This window comes from Anser anser, assembly GCF_964211835.1.
Source record: "Anser anser genome assembly, chromosome: 3".
NCBI classification, from domain to species: domain Eukaryota; kingdom Metazoa; phylum Chordata; class Aves; order Anseriformes; family Anatidae; genus Anser; species Anser anser.
The window spans coordinates 6,283,926-6,309,231 of record NC_139722.1 but is presented as its reverse complement, the minus strand read 5'-3'; the positions used below and the strand labels follow the sequence as shown (position 1 = coordinate 6,309,231).

The following is a 25,306-nucleotide window of genomic DNA, read 5'->3' as shown; positions in this document are numbered from 1 at the left end:
TGGCTGTAGTAGACTGGGGTAGTTTCAGTCTCTCTGTAAAACTAGCACTTTATGTTCCTGTGGTGTGATGGTTTTACCCAACTGGGCAGCTGAGTTCCACCGCAGCTGCTCTCTCACTGCCCTTCCTTGTAGGAAAAGGGGAAGAAAATGTGATGGAAAGGGCTCAAGGGTTGAGATAAGGACAGGGACATCGCTCAACAGTTATCGTGGGTAACACAGACTCACCAGTGGGAGATTAATGTAATTTATTGCCTATCACGAGGGGACTAGAGCAGTGGGAAACTAAAAACAAACTAAAACTACTTTCCCTGCATCCACCCTCTTCCACTTCCTCCCCCAAGTGGCACAGGGGAAGGGAAATGGGGGCTGTGGTCTGTCCCAAATGCTGCTTTCCCTCTGCTGCGCCCTCACGCTCCCTCTCTGCCCCTGCTCCCCGTGGGGTCCCTCCCACGGGATGCCGTCCTTCCCGAACTGAGCCTGCGGGGGCTGCCCACAGGCAGCAGCTCTTCAAGAACTGCTCCCACACGGCTCCGTACCACGGGGTCCATCCCCCAGGAGCAAACTGCTCCAGCACGGGGCCCCCACGGGCGGCAGCTCCCCCCAGACCCCCTGCTCCTGCGTGGGCTTATCTAACACGGGGCAGCTGCTGGATTCTTGTCACAGAGGCCACCCCTGCAGCCTGCCGCTACCAAAACCTGACCACACAAACCCACTGCATACATAAGCAGTGAGTTCTGTACAGCCTAGGAAAAAATACAGTAGCTTCTTTTTATGAGGGGAAACTTTTAGTTTCTCAACATTGATAGAATGAATGTGAGCTTTTATTTCACTTTCAGGATGTGTTTTCCCTTTCACTGCTGGAATCCCTGGTCTGTCTAAATAGACTCACCAGAAGGTGGAGATAAGGACCTTTTGAAAAGCTTGGAAAGGAAGCATGGGAGCTTTTCCCTTCTTACTGGTACTTTAAATTCTCCACTTGAAATATGCCAGTAACTCAAACCATATATTGTATTCGGCTAGCTGTATGAGTTTGGTTCTTCATACTGGCTGATACAAGGGTATTTCTACCTGCACCTATAAATAATCTTGGATACATATTAAGTGAAAAATCCTTAGTAGATAGTTTGGAGTCCATGCTGTGGGGAGAAAACATAAATGAACAATTGCAGACCTGTCTGGGGCTTGGGACCCAGCTTCACAGGTTTATCTTTCTATCCTGGCTGGTTGCTTCATCTGTGTATCAGAGGGCTCCCTTACTGTCCCTAGTGTGCCAGGGATGTTGTTAGGGTAAATGCATCGCAAGGATTATTTAAGACACTTAACATACTGTTGTGGTTTAACCCGGCTGGCAGCTAAACACCACACAGCTGTTCGCTCACCCTCCCCCCTCCCTCTCTGGGATGGGGGAGAGAAACGGGAAAGTGAAGCCGGTGAGTTGAGGTAAAGACAGTTTATTAAGACAGGAATATAATAATAACAATAATAATAATAATAGTGGTAATGATAATAGTATTAACAATAATAATGTGTAAGAAAACAAGTGATGCACAATGCAATTGCTCACCACCCGCTGACTGAAGCCCAGCCTGTCCCCGAGCAGCCGGCCCCCCACCCCGGCCAGCCACCCCTATATATTGTTTAGCATGACGTCAGATGGTATGGAATACCCCTTTGGCCAGTTTGGGTCAGCTGTCCTGGGTCTGTCCCCTCCCAGCTCCTGCTGCACCCCCAGCCTGCTCGCTGGCAGGACAGAGCGAGAAGCCGAAAAGTCCTTGGCCTGGTGTAAACACTGCTCTGCAACAATTAAAACATCAGCATGTTATCAGCGCTCTTCTCATCCTAATCCAAAACATAGCACCCTACCAGCTACTATGAGCTACTTAACTCTGTCCTAACTGGAACCAGGACACATACCGTGCTACTACAAGTAGCTCATGAATGTTGCTTTTTTTATTATATATTTTTTCCTTTTAAACAGGGAGCGGTGGAAGAAATCCTGTTGCATTAAGACAGTTGGAATCAGATCCACATTTGTGCATGCTTGTTGTCTTATTTCACAGTCTTTTTGAAGTATGTAGGATCACTTGGAAAGCAAGGTGCTGCATAAGATGGATAAAGTAACAGCCTGGCTTAGACAAATGGGATCAGCTAAAATAGGCAGTGGTAAATGATTTATTTAAATTTACCGTGTGTTTGGAACAAAATGGAAAGATTGAGTACTTCTGCTCTTCAGAGACCAGCCGTGGTAAGGAGACTGGGTTTTGTTTGAAATAACTTAATAAAATTCTAGTTTTGATTCTTTGCATCTCCCGCTTCCAACTTAGAGGTATATTACTTGCGTCCTCTCCACTATATTGGGGGAGTGATGTGGGGGGTGTTCCATGCATCCTGAAATATTTGAATACATCAGTAGCTAGAATATATTGAGTATAAAAATATATACATTTTTTCAAGGCTTGCAAACAGGTCTTACCTCTCTCTAACTGATGATGTGATCATTGAATTCTACTTGCCTGTACCAGAAGATGGTAAGTTCTGCCATTTCGAATTCCCTCCATTGCATACTTATTGAACCCTAGAGCAGAGGAACATAAAAGACATGGAGGTGAGCATACATTTTGGGATATATTCACTTCGCAGATGCGGTAGAGAAACAGTTTGATAAATGTAGTCTGTTTCATACATGGGCCCAGGAGAAAAAACACAAAAAACAACTGAACTTCATTCAGGGTTATCACATATCAGTTGACATTGCACCACTTCCTACATGCAAGCATTTCCTCCTTCACAAAGAAGGATGTACATTCTTTATGTTAACTTATATCAATTGCAAAAGACAGATGAGTTGCAGTTAATTGAAGAAAAGTATTTTTTGCTCTTTTAATTCTCTACTCGGCGCTAGGTTTGGTTCCTGTCGTTGTACTGAATGACAAACACTTCTCCAGTGTTCTGCTGCACGAAGCTTTTAGAAGTTTATGCCCTTTTAGTACAATAAATAGAAGTTTTACCCAGACAAAAACTTTCTGATAAGTTATCAGCTAGAAAGTTACAAATGCCAAGCCAACCTCTTATTTTTATTTTATGATTATTTCATTGTTTCACATGACGAAACTTAATGAAACTTTCCTTATCTGAATCTTAAGCTCTTTGGGATTATGATTGTTGTACATACAGCACCTAATACAATGTGCTACACTCTACAGGGATAAACAAGAACAAAATGAATAATAAAAACTAGTAATGCCAGGAATTCTTTTTTTTTTTTTGTAATGACTCTTACGCTTCTGTTATATCTTAAGTGATCTTGCTGATGTTATTTCATATTTAAACGTCTTTAACTTTTCAATGAATGTTCAGTGAACATTTAATTATAAACTTCCCGTTCCAGGTGCTATTTCACAATTGTTTTACTGTGTGTAGAAGGAATTAACTCAGTATATTTGCATAAACTGAGCGTGAAGAACTGTTTTTGCATTCTGTGTATGAATGGGCAGATGATAAACAGCCCCACGCAGCAGTACGGGCTGACTGGCTGGGCAGCAGCTTGCCAGAATCGACCCGAAGTCCTGGTGGACACCAAACTGAACGTGAGCCCCCAGACCTCCTGGTGGTGAAGAATGTCGAAGACATCCTGAGCAGTATTAGGCCAGGTTGGGGGAAGTGATCCTTCCCCTCTGCTCGTCCTGGTGAGACCCAGCGGGGTGCTGCGTCCAGTTCTGGGCTCCCCAAGGTGAGAGAGATGTGGACATGCTGCAGAGTCCTGCAAAGGGCCACGGAGGTGGTTAAGAGACTTGAGCCCTGTATGAGAAGAGGCTGAGAGAGCTGGTTGCTTAACCCAGAGAAGAGAAGGTTCAGGGGGATCTTACCAGTGTGTATAAATACCCGACTGGTTTGTGGGGGAAGCGCAGAAGATGAAGCCAGGCTCTTCTTGGTGGCGTCCACTGAAAGGACAAGCAGCAGTCGACACGAAGTGGAATACAAGAAATTCCCTTTAAGCATAAATGTTTTTACTGTGAGGTGGTGAAATGCGGCCGCAGTTTCTCCAGAGGCTGTGGAATCTGCAGTTTGGAAATCTCTGAAACCTGGCTGGGCACAGCCCTGAGCAGCCAGCTGCGGTCTGACCCTGCGCGGAGCAGGGAGGTGGAGTGGGTGATCTCCAGAGCTGCCTTCTACCTGCAGCTCTTCTGTGGTTCTTACTCATTCTTCTCCCCTTTAAATAATAATAATAATAAAATTACAACTTAAGACTGTCTTATAAAGAATTCCTAAAAAAAAATAAAGCTCTGTATGAAGTAGAATATTTTTAGTAGGCTCAGTACTTTAAACACGAGTGTTGGTGTGCTAGCATCAGCCTTCTGGTTCCTGGTCCATGCCTCCTGTTACGTTTTGGTTCAGACTGTGGCATGGTTGTAATTCCTGCATAGGCATGAGAACAGAAGGAGGATTAAAACTCTCAAGCTCTACCCTACCACAGCCTGTTTGCACCCACGTAAATTAATCATTGTGGACCAATTAATTTAAAACGATTGGCTGCTTGTACCAATTTAACAGTCATTAGAATATCTTTATTGTACAGATTTGGGCACTTTTTCGGCTGGCACTTCTTGAAGTTTTTACCCAAATTAAAATCAGGCTCCGTGGAAATAAAATAGCTTCCATTGTGTTCAGTTTAGGTTATTAATGAGCTCCTGTTAGACTTGGATTTGATACTGTATTCCCAATTTACTGATGAGACATCATCCATTGTTGCTCTGCCCTTCGTTGTCTCTTGTGATAGGAAGCCTCTTTCATTTGTCTTGGAACGTTTCCTTTTTTTACCTGACTTCAACTCCAGCTTTTATGCTGCTGACAGAATCAGCTTCCCACTTGGTATCTGGCTCCCTGAATCCAGTTGGCCTGTTTTAATGGACTTTTTTCATTTACGTCTGCTTTGCTGACAGTGTAAAATTTGAGTGACTGGAAATGAATTCCTGCTCTGTTTCTGACGTCTTTTTTGTTCTTTTATGCTGAATATGTCACAATACCGTTGTCCTGATTCCAGGTGACAGACCTAGACAATCCATCACGTTTTACCTGTGCTCAGCAAACTTCAGCTTTAAGAACAGTTCTTCGCCTCCATCTCTGCAGCTGAAAGCAAGGTAGTGGCCACGGCAGTTGCTTAGTGGAGCTGACCATGAGCTTGGATTTTGTGGTTCCCACGCTTTTTCATTATCAAAAATTGCTGTTAGGCTTCTTCCTTACAAGTTGTGGTACTGATGTTCCTGATGGTGCAGAAAGGCACGGAATAGGAGCGTGCTCAGGCTTCTCTTCTCCTCCCCCTGGCACTCTGATGTACTCACACTGCTGTTCCATCTCTCCATTCAAGTTTATTGCCCCCTTTTGCTCCTTCAGGTTACTCTTGTCCTTTTCTCCAGCCGCAGTACCAGTGCAGTGCTGTTAGCGTTCCCATGGACATCCCAGAGCTCGTCATTTCACGGCAGGTGTGTATTCATGTGCTGTGCCACCACCAGCATATTTTAGCTCTCTTCTTTAAACTGTACTCAGTGTGAAGCTGAGTTAGGAAATGACATACATGTTTCTCTCTTGGAAGAGAGAAAAATAAAGTACAAAATACTTTTTCCTCTCTTTACCTGGAAGCATTCTGCTGCTGAAGCCTGGGATTGCGCTGACTTTTTACAAATACTAATTACATTACCTTCCCAGTGCCGCCAGTCTGCGATGAATTTGTAATCCCCATCTTCATCTTCCTCTGCTTTGGAGACACCTCTGTCATTAAGCCACTGGCAGTTCCATGAATGTGTGTCTGCTGCGTGGGTTGTCATGGTTTGCGTGCGGTTCTCCATTAGCATTCCAGATAAAATCACTGTAATACTCCCGTTCGATAGAAGCACAATTAATAGTAATAATCCCATTCAATAGAAGCACTATTAATAGTCCTCCTCCAATCTGGTACTTTGTTAGTGCTGTTCTCAGTGCCATCACCTACACCTGGTGGTTCCTATACCGATCCCAGCTGTGCTGTATTAGTGAACTATTTGCTGTCCCGTTCTACATCAGGTGATTTATTGCATGTGATCCACCGTTTATATATATGATATAAGGCTCACTGGACAAATTCTATTAAAGGTTTGCTTTAAAGAAAAAGAAAGAGCCAGTTGCTAAAATGTCAGCAAAAGTTTCAAGTATGTGTATTGCAATGATCTCTTCTTTCAAAATCTATTCCAGAAATATCTTGAAGTTTTGTAGGCTTGTTCTTGCCTACCACAGTTCTGCCAATATTTAAAAAAAATAACAAACAAAAAAAACCCCTTTTTATTCTTGCCCAGTCATGTGGCGTAATGGCTTTGTGACAAACCTGGACACATCAAACTTGATGTTGACCTAAATCCACCCCTTGCCTTTGATTTGAGGTAAAAGATTGGGGTTTTATTACAACTTCTAAATAATGCATTAAAATAAGAAAACAGTCAAATTGCCCCGAGGAGCTGTGGGTGCCCCATCCCTGGCAGTGCCCAAGGCCAGGCTGGATGGGATTTGGGCAGCCTGGGCTGGGGGGAGGTGTCCCTGCCCATGGCAGGGGGGTGGAACAGGATGGGCTTTAAGGTCCCTTTCAGCCTAAACCATTCTATGAAATAATGAGATTTCAGGATATGGGACAAGATTAAGTAGTTAGAAAAGTTTATGCTGCAAAACAGGCAGTAGAGAAGGCTCATATACATATATATTTTAATTACTTATTTTTCCTTCCCCCAGCCAAGCAGCTTTCAGTGGCTCTCTTGCTGCAGCAAGTTCTGCACAGTCATGAATGACGAAGTGCTTGTGATAGTGGGAGGAAAGGAGCTTGGGTTTGGTTTTCTTTTCCCTGCCATTTTAAAAACTGAAATCTCTGTCACAGATCCCTTTCTGTTCTTACAGTTAAATTTAAAGCTATATGGGCTGCAGAGCCCTTTTTATTTATGTCAGCACCTCCACAGCATTCTGTTAACTATCGCATCCAGGCAGCAGATAACAGCACACGGAGTCACAGATTATGGTATGGGGAGCTCGTGTCCGGTCCGTGAGAAGCTAGCAAGCCATGTGGTTCAAGAGCTGGGCTAGAACGTGACCTATAGGATGTGCGTGCTGTATAGAAATTACCAAGCTGCTTTTAAATCATTTGTTGTAGATGATTTTTCACGTTGATACTATGTGGGAGAGTTTGGCTCGTTTTGATGCAGCATAAACAAAGCCTGGCAAGTGTTTTGTTGCTGTTTATAAATGCAAGAGGAAAAGAAAAAAAAAATTGGCCTGAAGTTTGTCTGAAAATTAGTTCCTAACTAACAGAGCATTTGCATTTGGATTTGGAGCAATTTCCAGGTACTAGTGGCGGGGCTAAAAACCTAACTGCTTAGCAGATTGAGCTGAATGCAATGATTACTAAGGCAAACAGATGCATCAGAAGGGATTATGAAGTCACTGAGAGACTTAATGAGAAGATTCCTAGCAGGAAAAAAAAAAGGGAAAAAAGATTATGCCTTTGCTCTGAAGTATGTACCAGCCTTCCTTTAGGGTATCAGCTACCTGCGCTGCAAGTTACTGTTCTGGAAAGCAGGTGCGGAGGGCTGCTCACAAGTCAAGAAGGATGTAACACAGAGTCTTCTGATTGTGCTTTGTGTCAGTGAGTCCTCTCTGTACTAACTTTTTTTTAGAAGTGAGCATCCCCTGCAGCTCAGTTCTGATCTTCCACAAGTTCCAGTCTGGTATCTCTATCCGTAAGTCCTCCGGGCTCCTTGAGGGTTAAAAACCAGCCCAGTGTCTGTACAGCACCAAGTCCAGTACCTAAACGTGACGCATTTTTGTGATTTATAAAATTATTATTTCCCATTAAACAAAGGAGCCAATACTTCAATTACAGACAAAACAACCACGAGAAGAGCAGATCTGGACAACTGAATTCTCCACCATAGAGTGCTAAAGTAGCGCTTAACCTACAATCCTGTCTCCATTTCAGAGGGGCAAGGATTTCCTTTTGATTTTGCACATTAAGCTTGCATGAATGTTTTACTTCTAGGAATTTGCATAGTGATAAATAAATCAGTGAAAATAATTATTCCTATTAACGTTAATAAACTGAAGAATTTATTTAGTAAATTGAAACGCAGCAGTTCTTATGGCTTGGGAACGGTTCAAAGGCATTAGAGGAAAAGTCAAAGACTCAGGGCCGGGGGTTGGATTAACAGGCCATTTTAAATACAGCGTTTTTCCAGATCTTAAAATGACATTTTAAATAAATAAAATCTTCAAACCAGTCGAGGCCTTGAAGATTCTTTGTGGTGTTATTTCATATTTGATAAATGCTCTGCCTTCCAGAAGGGCTTTTGCTATCGATGTGTTTTCAAAATACGAAGAGATATTTAGTAGGTTTTGAACATTATTTTACAGTTTTGTAATTAGCCTCACATGTAAGTAGAACTTAATACAGATTTTTTTTTCTGTCCATCATCCACCTTCTCTTTCATATCTTTACAGTCCCTGTTTCGTTCCTGTCTTTCTGCATGTCAGAATGAGCTTCATCAATGAGTCTCTTCTGGTCCCCATGGGGTGGTGGTGCTGCTGAGCTGGGCTCAGTGTAGGACGGTGGCTGTTCCTTGTCCCTTCTCCCCGAGCTTCCTGGCTCGCAGCGAGGCGGTAGGCTGCTGGGACTGTCTTTCAGTGGCTAGCGAGATGCTCTTTAAATCTTTTATCTGCAAATCCTTATACTAAGCCCATCGCTCCTGAGTGGATTTGATGCCTTGAAGACTTCAGTAGCCTTCTCTAAGGTCCGTCTAACATGGGGCAGCCCTCTGCCATGCAACAGGCTGTGTCTTGGTATAGGGATTGTATTGCGGGGGAGTTTGTGAGTTGTGTGGGAGTTTGGGAGTTGTGTTCTTACTGTATATGGCCCGGTACATGCCCCTTCAGAAGTTTGGCTGCATTCTTTGGTGTATATAAAATATTTTGTAAATAGCAACCAGACACTACAATAATATTTTAAGTTGCTAAAAGAACATCGACTGAACTGGGAATATACAGCTCTTTTCAGCTGCTCTGTCCAAAAGATAAGAAATTATTTTTTGTTCAAGTGCTAATTCATTCTCCAAGGAATGTCTCTTGGCTTGTGACTCTTCAACTACTTCCTTATTTCTTAGAAACATAAACATGCGTGAGATGCACTTAGTAATTTAGAGTGGGAATAAATCCACATTAGCTGCTGAGTATATCCTTTCCATGAAAAGTGGTTGCTATTATTTGATATCGCCCAATGCCAGAATACTTTTTAGCAGTCTTTTAAGAGCTAATTTAAAGAGTTGTGACCTTCTATCCTTCCTCTGTTTATGTGCCTTTTGGAGCATGAATCTTTTCGAGTTAATGAAAACAGTGCCGTGGATTAAAGCAAAGCAGTTCTCAATTCCTTTGAGAGCCACTGTTACACCCAAGGTGCCTCTTGCAAATGCTGTAGTATTTGGGCCTGGTTTTATCTCTGTGGCCTGAAGAAGTGGTAATGTAATTGGTGATATCTCAAGTGAAGTAGAATTTTGCTTGCCCATCTTAACTTCGGATGGTGAGTTTGAAACTCTGACTGTAACTCAGTTTATGGCTGTGATGTATAAACACTAAGTAAGATGTTAAATTACAAATTAATACTTGTATTTTTTGTCTTTTCAGTAACTAGGGAAACTGAACTGCCTTTCTACAGTAAGTCCTACTTTTATGCTCACAGAGAGGAAAGTTGTAAAACAAATAAGTGACCTCCAAAGAAATACAATCTCAAAGTCATGTTTCACAGTAAACTTCAAAGGGCCTAGGATGGAGAGGAGCGGGTTGTTGTAGTGAAACTTCTGCTGCTTTGAAGTAAGATCAGTTTTATGTCACTTGCCTGTGTTTTTTAGTGTACCCACTATTTCATTATTGCCAATCTGATCTTGAAAACACATCATAATGCCTTTTTTTGGAGGGAACCAAAATACAGAGTGCAAAAGTGATTTATAACTGTCTTAAATAGGCATCTTCTGAAACCATTAGAGCTTTATAAAAATTACTAAAATATTAAGTAAACTGAGAGTGCAAGACAGAAGACTGAAAAACTGTTTTGATCTTTTCTTGGGCTGGATCAATGGAAGACTATTCCTCAAGTTCTGTTCTAGTTGGGGAAAAATGTCTGTCCTTTTAGGGAGAGGAAAAGGGGGGAAACTGATCCTGACCTCTCACATCCTCACATAAGATGCAGGCTCTTGCAGGGGTCATCATGGTTTCTTTCTTTTCTTTGTGAAATCATGAGATCAGCCTGGTGGGGAGGGACTCAGATAAAGCCATTTTATGAATAAATTACAAATTTACTGTTATTTGGGAATTACTCATATGCTATATGTTGGGGAAAAACTTGGTTTCCTTAGCGGGGATTTCAAATTTCATTCTAGAGACCTTGGAGAAGCTTTATACCCCAATTTGCATCCCATATTATCTAATCACCAGTCATTGTATGAACGTAAATCAAAAAATAGTAGCAGGGAACATCATTTATCAAAATGGAGACAGTGTATTCTCTCTTTAATGAAGAAAAGAACTAAGAGTTGTAGAGGGTAAATTTTAATTACTGACACTTTAGGGTATTTTCGGTTATTTTGTCTTTCAGTTGGATGAGGGAATTTCACAGAAGGGACTGTCTGCTTTAAGGAAGTGTTTTAGTGAAATAAATACCCACTTCCACCCTATAATATCAGGAGAAAAGAGCAATTACATAAGAAATCTATTATTCATTGCTTCATTATTTGCTGTCTGACCGCATGCTGTTTGACAGTTTATTTTTTTCCTTCGAGCCGGACTGCTTTTGCTGGCTTGGCAGTAAGCGCCGTTCTCTCGCAGCGCAGCCATTAAATCTCTCACCTGCGTGTCCTGTGCAGCGCTGCGGTTCGGAGATAAGGTTGGGCTCTCGCAGCCGCGAGCATTGGTATTCCGGGCTCTTCTTTCAAGGGCATTTGGCTGTGATGAAGCATCTCAAATGACAAGGGAAACATACAGCCATGTTAAATACCCTTGCTAGCCTGAGACAAGGAAGGGGAAATGGAAATGATTCTAAAATGCATTTTGAAGCCTTTAACTGAGTTTTTGGATAACAGTAAATCACGTTTTTTAGGCAGGAGCATTTCAGGCCGATCCCAAACTGCATCATCCATTAAATGCCTGGTAATGGAGCATGCCTTTCACAACTTACACTTAAAATCCAAATAAAACACAAGGGGGCTGAGCTCTTCTGAATGTGTTCCTGCATGTTTTGTCCAAGGTCACTTAGGTAGTTCTATCAGGAACTGAATCCATCTCTTCGGAGTCTTGCTCCCATGTTAGTCTAGGAGCACCAAAATCATAGAATCACAGAATATCCCGAGTTGGAAGGGACCCATAAGGATCATCGAGTCCAACTCCTGGCACCACACAGGTCTGCCCAAAAGTTTAGACCATGTGACTAAGTGCACAGTCCAAACGCTTCTTAAATTCAGACAGGCCTGGTGCAGTGACTACTCAACCTGTGTAGATCAGGCCCAGGGAAGGATTTGTGTCTTCGTTCCACTGAAAATGGTTACGTGCATCGACTTCCTTCCCCCGCCCCTATATTTGGAAGCTGAGGGCTCTGAATGATAATGCAACATTAAAAGTAATTGAACGATTCTGACTCAGAGTTGAAACTTGTGTGTTCCCAAATGAGACAGCAAAACGATCTTGGCTAAGTGACACACTCTTTTGCTCAGATGCTGAAGTATTTTTACATGATCATATGTGGTGCTTTGAGTGGCTTGATAGTTACCAAAGGAGGAGAAATATTCCATACTGTTTATGATTTGTCTTATTTTCTGACTCTCGGATTCTCAGACAATGAGACCTCTAAGTTTGAGCGGCGAAAATTTATTACTGACAGAAAAACAAAACATTACAGAAAAGTTTCCTTTCCAAAAGTCAAGGGCAGCCAAGGCACGGTTCATCTAAAGGATTTTCTAAACTTTACAGTTAATGTATTTATGAGAAATGTATTGATTTAGGGTTACTCGAAGTTTAATTAAACTTTCAGTTTCTCTCTTTTTTCTGGCCAAAATTCTGCATCTTTAAAAATCTTCAAACAATAGGGATGAATGTTTGCTGTAAGAAGGGGTGTCTGGGAGTCCTTTTTGTTCCCTCACAGTTGTTAATTCAAAATTTTTAGGAACTTTAGCTTGGGGTTCAAACCCTTCTTGGAAAACCAGTGGTTTTGTAGCTGTGGGATCTCACCCCTAGTGCCGTGTTTGGTTTTGGGCCCCTCACTGCAAGAAGGATTTTGAGTTGCTGGAAAGTGCAGCGAAGCTGGTGAAGGGACTGGAAAACAAGATGTACGAGGAGAGGCTGAGGGATCTGGGGTTTAGTCTGGAGAAGAGGAGGCTGAGGGGAGACCTCGTGGCCCTCCACAGCTACCTGAGGAGGCAGCAGGGAGGAGGGTGTCAGTCTCTTTTCTCAGGTGACAAGTGGTAGTGAGGAAATGGCCCCAAGTCGTGCCGGGGTAAGTTTAGATTGGACATCAGGAAGAATTTCTCCATGGAGAGGGTGGCCAGGCATCAGAACGGGCTGCCCAGGGAGGTGGTGGAGTCCCCATCCCTGGAGGTCTTTGACAGATGTGGACGTGGTGCTTAGGGACATGGGTGGGACTCAGTAGGTCAGGCTGATGGTTGGACTTGGTGACCTTGAGGGTCTTTTCCAACCTAGATGATTGTATGACTCCTATTATCATAAATAACAGTTAATATTTCTACCCCAAAAGATACTTTATTTGATGTATAGATGCTCTACTATCTTTCAGGAATTCAAAGATGTTCTAGATGTTGTATTTTATATCTGCTTTATTTCTGTATTCGTATAAGGCCTTTCTGGCCTCTGAAAATTCATGATATTTTGGCAGCAATTGAGAACCTGGGAGTGAGTATTCCCATGCAGGTAGGTTCCTCAGGCGAAATACATTGTGGTTGCAGCTATTGACTGCTTGTGGGGAAATCCATTAATGGATATTAATGGAATCTAGGGGGTTTTCATCTGTTAAGAAGGGTTTATTTCAGGAGTTTAAATTCTCACAGTGTTATAAAAAGAGGCGTAACAGAGTAACCGACGGTGTAACGTTTGATGGCTGTTCTGTTTGGGGAATTAAGAGTGGGAATTTTATTTCCAGGTAACAGTGAATTCACTTAGCTTGGCTATCCGAGCATCAGGTAACTCAGTGTGTTATCTGAATGGCTTTCACATCTCCCGTAACTTCAGACATCTCTTTCTGCATCGTGTCCTGAAGTGCCAGCCTTTCACCCTCGGCGATACACCGAGCATAAATTGAGGCATAGCTACAGGTGAGGAAGAATCCTTCCCTCGGCGCCTGGTTCCACTGGTCTGCTGTGTTCCTGGTGCGTTCCTCTGGACCTCTTACTTATCTTTACCTATTTACCTTCTATTTTTCTCATGAAGAAATAGGACTCTCTTTGTGAATGTATGTTTGTAACTACACGTATATGAGAGAGCTTGGCTTAAACGCTTTTGACTTTTGTAGTAGGCTGAGGAAGATCGATGGAGATGCACGTTGTTAAAAACGTTTGAGCCAGACAATGTGAATCTATTTATAGGGTTCCATTCAAGCACCAATGGGTCATCGATGTGGGGTTTCTTTTATTGTCCTGCCTTTGTGCACCACCATAAACAGCGTGGTAGGCACCTGTGAGCAGAGCTGCTACAGAAATAATCCTACTATTGGTAGTAGTAACGAGCACAAGCTTTAGCTAGGGAGCAAAAAATGTCACTTTGGCTTCTGAATTTAGCTGGTATTTTTTGTTCTAATGTGGCTGCTGTTACCATGAGGTCCACGCACAGGGAAGTTTCCCCAAGGCTAAATCAGTAATGGTTTGCTTGCAAAAGGGGGTCAAGATTTTCTGCAGTTGTTTTAATGACTGGACAGCTGAGCTTGGAAAGCCTAAATTATGGCCCTATTTGTGTGTATCGGGCTGGGCTGGAGCTATGTCTATGGGAACGCTGCAGGAAAACAAAAGCTACGCGCAGAGGAGTAACGGTTGTAGAGCAGGGCTGCATTGTCCCAGGCACTGCACGGGCTGTGGCTGGAGGATTGGCCCTGGCTAGAACAACACGACTTATTTTCCTTCTGATGTGGGGAACTTTTGCCTTTTTGAAGGGGATTGCTGATTCAAGTATGAGACTTGATCGTCAAGTGTTAATCATCGGAGCCCAGTGATGTTAGTGGCTGATGTTGGTTCTTGTGAAGAACAAGTATCAGCCGGAGTGACGTTTAATCAGTATTGTCCTGGCTTCCAGAGCCTGTTTGGTGGCTGTACAAGTAACTAACAGCTCTGTATTTCGGTACTCAGCTTAGATGTGCAAGTAGGTCTGGGTTGCTCTTAACCTCACTCTGAAATATTCCCCTGAATTATTCACGCACGGCACCCGTTTAATTCCATGCACAATTGTTACTATGGTCAAAACATGAAACACATCAAAAAACTTCCGCACGACTGCTGTTCAAAGCGCTCTGCTTGTTCTCCATCCTCAGAATTACTGGTCGGGGTCTTAAGCCTAGCATAAAATGGGTAGGGGGCAGCGAGAGAGTCGAGACGCACTCCTGCTGAATGCCAACAGAATGCCGCTCCCATTAGCCATGGCTCAGCTCACTGATGTCTGAACTGCTCTTCTGCTTCCTGCACCTTGGCTCCCGTCGCAGAGCACTTTGGTAAGTTTTAAGGGGTGTATGTGATCCAAAATTCCTCTGGCTCAGCACCTGCCAGCAAGAGAGGGGCTTCCCTGCACCAGCAGTAGGGCGGAGGTGGTGACCCGTAGCAGTCTTTGATCTGGAGAACCTGCTGAAGGAGTAGCGTCAAGCGTGCTGAGGTGCACGCCTTCTGTATCGATCACCGTTTATGACCTAGGATGCTTTAAATCAGGCGTGAGATATGGCTTTAGTTTTCCTGGGAGTTTGGTAAATTGAATTTAGCAAGGCCGTCTATAGCCAGAGATCAGAATTTCTTTTAAGTAAATGAACGAATCTTTCTTTCAGTTCGATGGAAGAACAAGTCTCCTGATCTGGAGGAAGCAGGCAATATTAACCTGACAATTTAAAATGAAAAGTAAAATAACGTTTATTAACGTTAGGTGAGGCTCTGAAGAGTTGCAGAGTGCCCTAAAAAAATCTCAGGTAGGATTTTATCTTGATTTAAAAGGAGAAGTGAGTAGTGACATAGAATATATCCATCGGAAGACCTAAGCTGAAGTACTGAAGCACGTTGTGGAGTTCTTCTACAAGGTAATCTCTGGTTTCCCAAAGTGAACCCAACTGGGGGTGTCTCTGTCAGGAGCTTGCTAAAATACCCCAGGAGCTAGAAGAGTTTTAAGGGAAAAAGCTGGGTTATGCATAGGAATAGGCAAGAAGAAACTAAAATAATTGCAAAGGGTTTCTTTACTAGGGTGGAGTGGGAAAGCTGCGATGATTCTGGTTTGAAAGGAGATGAGAAGTAGAAGCGCAAGAGCAACCGTGAAGTGGAACAGGTCAGCGTGCACACCGTGTCCCAGCACTCGCAAGATTAAGCAGACAGGCTATTGAAATTGAGAGACGACAGATTTAAAAATGAAAAAAGGGGAATTGTTACAGGATTATCTATCCAGCCTGGCTCTGGGCTGGGAGATCCTTTTCCCCATGCTGCTGTGAGACCAGGCTCGGGCCGGGCGTCACTGTCGCGTGCGTGGCTTGGGCCGCCTCTCGCTGTTGTCTCATTCCTGATATATTTTCCTTTGCAGAGTTTGTTGCAGTTTTTGTCTCCTGTTGGTCCATGCTGCTAAAACTCTCGCTAGGCTCAGATACCCATGACTCATCTTTGCTTTCAGTGCTTCCTTCCAGCTCTTTGAAAACCACTTAGGAACTTTTCAGCTTTCTGATGACATGATTTTTCCATTGCTGCCTACTTAGAACTTCAGTCAGGCATCTGTATGCTTTTTTTTCTGTGATATCTCATATATGCGATATTCAAATATGTGCATAAAAGTTCTAAACATGCACAGGAATGTTAACTTCAAATTCTTTGCTAAAAATATTTTACTGTAGTTTGTGGGGGGGGGAAAAAACAAGTGACTGGCGTAGAAAACAGCTGACGAGCCGTATTCATTCATTTGCTGCCTTGTACTGTCCTATCTATTTCTGTTGATCTCTATATTCCCAGTTTGTAAAATCGTTAGTGCTGGGATAAGTTTCTAGTCTGGTTTCGGATCTTCCTTTGCGATTGCTGCTGACGGGGTTACTATAAATGCCAGTTAAAAAATGGCCAAGTAATTGACCAGAACTTGGAAAAGAAAGTTCTGATAATAGATGTCAGCTTTGCTGTATCAGCATCCAAATTTACTGCCAGCTCCCAGGGGTGAAGAGCCAATTTCTCAGCAGAGGTTGTTCTTTTGTTAACTAACCTGCAGGTCCCTGCGCTCCCCAAACTTCTGGCGCTGGCAAAAGAACGAGGCAGGGAGCTGGGCAGCTTGAGCCTGGTGTGGACCTTCTGCTTCCAGATGTCCCGGCCATCCTTTTGGTGCAAGGAACTCGAGGCCCTTTCCCCAGGTGTCTTTGTTTTGAATTGCGTAGCCTGCAGCCCCATCTGAGCTAGTCCTGCACAGTCAAGTTTAAAGATCAGCAGCAAAGCGTGGGCATCATCCCAAAGCGTGGTGCCAGCTGCAATATGTCCCAGTGAAGCGGAGTAAGCGGCACGGCCCCTGGTGCTGAGCTGCGTGCTGCTGCTGCTGGGTTTGTGTCGGCTGCCGAACAAGCTGAGTGCACGGCCTGTGTTTGCTGCGGTGTGATGGGCCTGCAATAGTTAAAGGTTTTAATTCTGCCTGTAAATCTGACCTAGCCATAAATGTCATCTCTAGGACAGCAACAATTAAAAGTGATCTATGGACGGCGAGGATGAAAAATGAGAGGAAAAATGATGTTGCAGCTCCGGGTAAAGATCAACTTTAAAATACCTACAAACTTGGGACTTTTATTTCTTGATACATCTCTTTCTGATGTGAAAAATAAACCGATGAAGCACAGACACACTGAGTTACTGGGTCCAAACCAGCTTTACTTGGTGCGTTTCCTTCTCAGCTGTTGCATTTGGGAAGAAGTAACTCTAAAGACAGGTGGTACAAGGGTTGCTTAATGTGACATCCTAATTTCAGGGGACATTTTCTTGTTCTGTTCTTTGAAGGGCTGTTGACTTCCGAATCACGGACAGACATGCCTCTGATCTTCCCGAAGATGAGTCAGGGTGTAACTTGTGTGTGTAAGTAATGGGGTCACATTTGCAGGATGTTGATGGCTTCTGCTGGTGGGACGAGATGTTCTCTAATCCCCTGCGTGGGGTCACGTCGCTTGCTGTATGGGAAAGAAGAGCTAGTAAAACAGAATGCTGACTTTTTTGTTGCTTCTATTTTATTAGCGCTCTGCTGTGGATTTTAAGGTGTAATAAAGTAATGGATCGTACCGTAAGCTTGGTGGCTTTAAATGCTGGGTTAATTTACACTCGGAGCGGAGCTTTCAGTGTCAGGCGATCTTTTTTTGCCAACATAAGCACTCAGCTGAAACAACAGCTATGACTCAGTTGCCAGCGAACGCTGCTTGAATTGATTTAGTCGGAGTTCAGATTTAGCACATAATCATGTTCAATTTGATCCACTGTGCTGCCTAGAGATAAAAGGGTTGAAAAAATAGATTTAGCTTATGTCAGTCTTGGTGGTGATGTCATTGCCATGAGAGATGGAATAGCGCTGTTACTATGCTCCGCCGGCTCAGTCGGTGGGTGTACGAGGGGAAGGCAAGGAGCAACTCAGATAAGTGCAAAGAGCTCGTGGCGGAGGCTTGCAGTTATTGTCGGCACTGAAACAGAATTTCGGACTGCTCAATAGCAAATACCGAGCCGAAGATTTTTGTTTTCTTCCGGTCGTTTGTTACTCAGAGGTTGCTTAACTCTGTGTACAAAAGGGGGGGATGCCAGCCCGTAGCATGGACTGTGATGTCTCCACTCTGGTCGCCTGTGGGGTTGACGTGGAGATTTTTGCCAACCAAGAGGTTAAGGTATGCACCTACTGTTCTTTTGTTGCAGAAGCTTCTTAGAAAAGCCTGTGGGAGCGATGGGAATTTGTACGTAGCAATCCAGGATACGGAGGCAGATGAGATTCTGCTGCAGTAGTAAAAGGCACGCCGTTAAAAAATCTGTTAATTAGGGGAGAGGAACGTGGGAGAGAAATGTGCCTGCTTTTTACGGTGGTTTGATAAGCTGAAAGCATAGCCCGGTGTTTACTCTTTCCTGATCTAAGAAATGGGTTATATAACTGGCATCTGTGTATGTGCATGTTTCATGTTCAGAACAAACCATTCATTGTTAATTTTGTCGAGATATTTTTAGTCCGGTTTCACTTTTTAGATCAGCCGTGCCGTGAATGTTATTTATCAATATTGACGATCTTCAGCTGTCTTTACTCATTTGAGCAGGAGCCGGTCCTCGTCTTCAGAACCCAGCCGAGCAGACGAGTGTGAAATCTTTGCGAAGGGTTAAAAGTTTGGAGCAAGTATTTTGGTGCATCTGCAATAGAGCAGAATACAAAAAGTTGTGCATCTTGCATCTCGTATGAATACCTCAAATGCTTAATTCAAAGACTTGATATGCTGGGCTCATAGTCTCTTAAATAGACGACTGCTGTAGAAAAATCATTGTATGTAATTGCTTACTGTTGAAATCAATTATCTTTCTCATTTGTTATGATATTACTACGAGAAAATCGCTGCAAATTAAGTTTGAAAGAGGAATTTTAAGTATGCTTTTCACAGATCAGCTGAAAGAGCTCAGAGGCATAGCACAGTGACATTCAGCAGTTTATTTAAAGGACACATACAGACAACATTAGTTCCTAATCTGATTGCCGTGTTCTTAGTATTAGAAGAATGGGATGGGGGGGAAAAAGGCTGTACAAATCTGAGGTCAAATTCTGAACCCCTGTTCTGTTTAACTCTGAGTCATACCTTGAAGCCAATGGAAATATCTGGAAAAAAAGCATTTTCACTCGCAAGAGTTTATCCTGACTCTTATTCCCCTGTTGGTTTGTTACCAGGTGATATCACACACACACTGTGTACAAATGCTTTTATGTTGCTAGCAAGAGATTCTCGTTAATTTAAAAAGCTTTTTCTTCACAGTTTAATACTGGATTCAGAGATGCAACTGATGGGGAATAATTCAGAGGAGTGGTTCAGGTGGACAGTCCTGCCTGCATCGGGACACGTTTCCTGTAGTGCTTTGAGTAGTAAAATGTTTGTTGTCTTACTCCCTTTCTTAAATTGCCTACAGATTTGTTATTTTTTTTAGTTCTAAATTTAGAAATCGACCTGCATTGACATAGGCTCATATTGGAGTGGCTGTCTTTTAGTGTCTGGTCCACGTTGAATATTAGGCTGTGCAAGATATTAAAGTTGCAGTGATCTTCCTCTGTCCTTATTTATATGGCAGTAGCGATGGAGAAGTAAAAATTCAGATTCCATAAAATCAGCAGGAAGCTCTCCACCGACTTTGGTGAGAGTTAGATTAGGCTGATTTAAGCTGCAGCATCTGAAAAGCACGGCTGAAGAACATGGGCTAACAGAGAACAAAAGGCTGACGGGGACATTGCAGGAACTGAATCCCTTTCGTGTGCCTTTACTTGGACTTGCAGTGCTTTGTTTGCTTCGGTTAAACCTTCCCCTTTTTTTCCCTGGCGTCTGAATTCAAACGCAGCGAGTGCAAAGACTTTGGGTGTATTTACAGTGGGACTGCACTGCAGACTGCACTGCAGCGTGGAAATGGTAAGCCGACTTCTAAGTTGCCTGACTTGGATGCCAGAAGCAGACAGTCCTCGGCCACCCGTGGCTCGCTGCAGACCCATTTTCATGTTGGTGCCAACAAATGCTGGGGCAGGATGCTGCATGCTTCCCCCAAGCTGGTCCCTGGGACCCGTGTACCCAGCAGACCGTAGCGTGGGCACCCTCTTGCTGGAGCTGGAGCGCTGCCGGTGCTTTTAAAGGTGGGGAGAGCTTCTGCTACTCTTGGCTCACTCCGAGAATTCCAGCAGCAACGACAACAGCAAAAAACCTGTGGGGTTTTTGTTTGCAGAAGAGGTTCGCTTCAGCTTTCTGATGGTGGTGGTCAGTAGAAAAACGGTGACTTTGAGGGGAAAGTCCGGGTTTCAGGTTGGAAAGGATTGAGGCCACGGGTGTGGAAGTTGAAGGAAAAGAGCAAAAGCGAGCACAGAAGTCCCTGCCTTCAACTGGAAGGCACCAGTATCACCCAGAACTCAAGTCCCAGGTTGCTGATGTGGCCAGGGGCTGCCCCATTTGCCAGGCCTGCAGCAGAAATGCTCAGCGTGTGTTGGGGCTGTGGAGCAGGTGACGATGGTGGCTCCTTGGAGCTGCGGCTTCTCCTGAGCAGTGGTTTGCCCGTGCTGGAGTGCTCGCATGCTAGAGAGGCAGCGGCTGCCACTGGGTGCCGGAGCAGAGCGAGCTGCTGGGCTTAGTGCTGCTTTCCCACCCATGGAAATGACCTTATCCTGCAGGCGTTGTGCTCGTAGCGTCTGGCAGACAGGCTCGGAAATGCTCCATTTCCATTTGGCCTCTGGAACAGGAGAATGCTCGCTTGGTACTGAAGGCAAAGCTTTGTAGTTTCGCCGTTTGGAGCGGTTTATCCTTGCACTAAACATGTGTGGGTGCCCTGAAACTGGCAGCTGGCCCACGGCGCTGACACCGTTGGTTGGCCATCCATGAACCCATCGAACGGGCCTTTCGCTCTCTCTCAGCTGTTGCTTTGAGCTTGCCTTTTATAGCCCCAAAATTGGGTCAGGCTAATCAAGTTGCTACTTAACCGTGTAGTGCCTCTATGTCAGGAATCAGGAAAGTTGAGAAGATATCCGTAGAAAATGCGTAGTACAGTTCTGCTTTGAAGTTCACCTGGATAATTAAGATTCTTCTTAATGAAGAATCTCTAGATGATGAATTTATGTAATGTTTGTTACATAAGCAATTAGTTAATGAATATCTTGTTTATTTCTAATCGAGATATTCCAGATGTTACCGAAACAGTGGAAGAGAATTTAAACTCATACTTCCTACTTGAAGCAAAATGTTCTTATATTACCAAATCTTCATGTTCTCTCTTCAGTTACATTCACGTGTGCCATTCGGCTAGGCAGCAATGCATGGTTGGGACAACCAGGCACTGGTGCAACAGAGAAGAAATATTAATGATAGAGACTGATTAAATTTGCATCTGAAGATGGTAAGGTAAAGTAATGCAGATAGGAACATTACCTTAATGCAGGAGAAAAAAATAAGGTGGAGATGAGACAGGCAGCCAAGGAAGACAGTAAAAATAGTTCCTCTATTTTGACCGTATTGCTTTGGGGCATTAATCCCCACTGGAGCAGGATCTCTGTCAATCTGTAAACTCATTATTTAGTTCAAATGCTACCATGAGCATATTGCTAATGATATTTGTTTGGGATGTATTTGGAGGTCAGTCTTGCCTGGTAGCTGCCTGTGAGAGGTTTAGCTGCCTAACACCGTATCTAAACTTCTGAGAGCGAAAGAATATTTGGCTCCTGTGTTCTTTTCACCCCCGCTTCAATTCTCCATTTGTAAAAGTGGCTCACTCGCTCCCAGAGATTTCTGAGGTTTAAAGTTTAAGTGCTCTAAGACTAGAATCAAGTGAAGAAAGCTGTAGAAATAGGGAAGTGTTGCTGCTCTCTGGATACTGCCAGCTGCCCAGTGGTAGAAATCCTGCCTTGTCTGGGGAGTTTCAGGGCATGTTTTCAAATTCTTCTCCTTAGCCACATAGCCTTGGTTTAAGGGAAGAGATTGTTGCACAGTCATGACTCCAAAAACTGGAGACACAAGAGGAAAATCAAACAACAGCATGACCACAAAAAAAGAAAATAATCCTGATAGCTGAAAGACCTGTTTTATAATCTCTTGCCATTAGTATTTTCTGTACCTGATAGTTCTTTTTTGTTCTCATAGTTCTTGTTTGCATGTAGTGTTACATGTGTAAGATCTTTGATATGCAAGTACCCAAATCCCAAATCTTCTGTTGTTGTGTTGCTGGGTTTGTTTTTCCCCTCCTCAGAATAAGTTTTCCAAGGTGAAGTTGTTTTCAGGTCCATAGTGATCTAGTGCAGTGTTTCTCTGAAGGCCTGTGTATGTGCACTCTCACGTCAAAGACTTTTGTCTCAAGCTTTACCGATAGCTTGCTGGTTGTTAGCATGACTTGAATATTGAGCAAAATTGTATGTTTCGAGGGAAATGTCTCCACTAACCACGTTGCATGCATCTCCTTATTTTAATAAACATTTTTGCACATAGATTAATGGATATGTTTTTATAGTTGGACACTTTTTCCCTTAATATTTTCCAGGAGTGATTATACCGAAGGCATTAAATAATCTACTTCGTTTTGATCGTTCGTGTGCCAAGCAGCATGTTTGCTTTGGAAGACATTATCTGATCATATGCAGAATGCAAACAACCATGACAGTGTGGTTTCAAGCAGTGAATTCTTTCTTGGTGAAGAGATGCTGAACAAAAAGAGTAGCACAGTTTATCAAACACTTGGGTAACACTCAACTTGCCAAGGCTCAGCAGCTGGCCAAGCAGAGCGTCTGCCCAGCGCTCTGTTGCTGCAGGGTTTTCTGTTGTCCTTCCGCACACCTCAAGGGGTGCCAGGAGTGTGTGCCTGGCCTTTTACTGAAAATTGCCCCCATTTATAAGGCTCGGTGTCAGTAAGCAACTTCTCGTCTAAGTGCCAACAGAATTCAAGTTTTCCACAGAGGAGACTTCTGAGGCTCATGTCAGGGTACTGTCTGGGCCTCCTGTATTTATTGACTTCCAGTGTTGAGTCTTGACTCTTTTGTTTGGCTTAGATCGTACCAATGACCTTCAATTGCTACTAGCTCGAGGCATGATTGCTTAGCTGCCCCCTGCACTAGCAGCAGTATAGGATATTTAACGTTATTATTTGTCCAGAGAAAAAAAATTAAACTTTCCCCCTTTTTCTCCTTGGCAATGTTTCTCGATGCATACGCAGCCATAACGTTTGGCTCCAGCTGATGCTTTCCATCTGGGCTAGAGGTTGATTCCTGCTTTGTTCATGTTAATTCCTGACAGCACAGATCACTTTCTCATAACATCAGTGTTGTTAGGGTGCATTTAGCTGCCCTCATTTGGTGTTGCTTTTGGTGCTCAGTCAAGGAAAAGCCCTTGACTGCAGTAGCTCTGACGGAGTAGCCAGCCCCACTGGCACTGCGGGATCCTGCACAGCAAACCTGCAAGGGGAAACCAGGTCACAGAATCACGGAAGATCCTGGGTCGGAAGGGACCCACAAGGATCAAGGAGTCCAGCTCTTGGCTCCACACAGGACCATCCAAAACCATACCCTATGTCTGGGAGCGTTGTCCCAGCGCTTCTTGAACTCCAGCAGCTCGGTGCTGTGCCCACTGCCCTGGGGAGCCTGTCCCAGTGCCCGACCACCTCTGGGTGCAGAACCTTTCCCTCACACCCAGCCTGACCCTCCCCTGTCCCAGCTCCATGCCGTTCCCTCGGGTCCTGTCGCTGTCCCCAGAGAGCAGAGCTCAGCGCCTGCCCCTCCGCTCCCCTCGTGAGGGAGCTGCAGGCCGCCATGAGGCCTCCCCTCGGCCTGCTCTGCTCGGGGCTGAACAAACCCAGGGACCTCAGCTGCTCCTCACACGCCTTCCCCTCCAGACCCTTCACCATCTTTGTAGCCCTTCCTTTGTACAATCCCTTCCCTCACCCAGCTAGCAGTGCTGTACCTGATGTACCCAGGGTTTTTCTGGCCCTTTTGGCTGCCAGAGCATGGTGCTGCCTCAGCCTCAACTTGTTGTCAGCCAGAACCCCCAGATCACTTTCCACAGGGCTGCTCTCCAGCCTCTCATCCCCAGGTGACTCGGTGTGGCTAGACTAAGCTATGTATGCATTATCTGTGACAGAATATATTTTGTATACCACCAAGATCTGTTCTCTTTTAATGTATCTTATTCCTACCTTCTTTGTCTTCCTTCCTGCTTCATCTTTCTGGAATGCAAGAAGGAATTGGGTTTTCCCTTGTTGTTATTGTACGGTGTGGTAGATGATACTAGAAATAAGTAACAGTACTGTTGAAAGGATCCAAACGCTAAGTGATACGTTACGACACGTTATGTCAAATTCTGAGAGTGCTTTGGGGACAGTTCTTCTTTCAGCAAATGGAGGTGGGTAATTTGTATCGGATCTTCAATTTCAAAGTTAGCAATTAATGGAAAAATACTTAATGGCAAGTACTTTTGGGGAAAATGATTTTGAAGTGCGTTTTTCAAATAAGGAAAGTCTGAGATTAGATGGATGAGGAATGTCATTTTTTAAAACTCATCTTCAGCAAACTTGTGGAGCTGGTGCACGGTGCCTTCTTGGAAGATTGCTTGAGAGCTGGAGAAGTGTGTGACAATTAGCAGTTAAAACGGCGCTTCTGAGTGCATGATGGAGATCATCCATCCAGACGCGAAGGACAGATGGGATGTGTGTTAAGAAATTGTTGTGGCTAGATCAGATACTCCTTTTGCTTTACAGCAGTTTAAGGCTTTGTATATGAAGTGAAAACCAAGTGTGCAAAATTGTAAAATGAATTTCAGTTAGCAGTGGGTTTAAATAAGAACAAGAAAAGTTCTATAGTGCCTAAGAAAGAAGAGGAAAGAGGAAAGCAACGTGCAAATCCAATAGCAGCAAGAAGACAGCACTGAACAAACAATGCAGAAAAGGTTATGGTATGACTGATTTCATGCGTGGTTGTATAAAGAGCTTGACAGATAATCAGCTAACTTGATAGAAACAAACAACAAAAAAAAAAACACCTAGTGTGGTGGTCAGAGCAGAAGAAAAGTGCCAAAAATACAGAGGTAAGGTATTCAAGTATAGAGGACCTGATAAAATCTATCGAAGCATGCGTTAGGATATAGCTGAAATAATGTTATATATATATATATATATATATATAAAATAATCGCTATTTGAAGTTATCTTTCAGAATTCATCAGTTACAGACTGCTGAGGGTTGGAAATGGGAAGAAATAGCATTGGTGCTTGAGGAGAAAGGGGAGAAAGGCGTGGATAATTACAGATAATCTTCTCTAACTTGAATTCTGCAAAGCGTGTTTGTGAGTACGTAGGAACCACTAAGGCCTGGGTTGTCCAGA

General features: G+C 43.7%; 1 protein-coding gene across 5 annotated transcripts in view; it reads left to right on the top strand.

The window, feature by feature from the left end:
• RCAN2 (regulator of calcineurin 2) overlaps window positions 1-25,306 on the top strand; it is an 81,899-nt gene that overhangs the window by 23,548 nt on the left and 33,045 nt on the right. The window contains exon 1 of one of the 5 annotated variants that reach the window (XM_083831780.1): window positions 17,629-18,118. The exons of the other annotated variants lie outside the window; for them this stretch is intronic. Within the exon in view, the coding sequence (XP_083687906.1) occupies window positions 18,032-18,118 (87 nt within the window). The 5' untranslated portion in view covers window positions 17,629-18,031. Of the gene's footprint in view, window positions 1-17,628; window positions 18,119-25,306 lie in introns of those variants that run through there. 5 annotated transcript variants of the gene reach the window in all.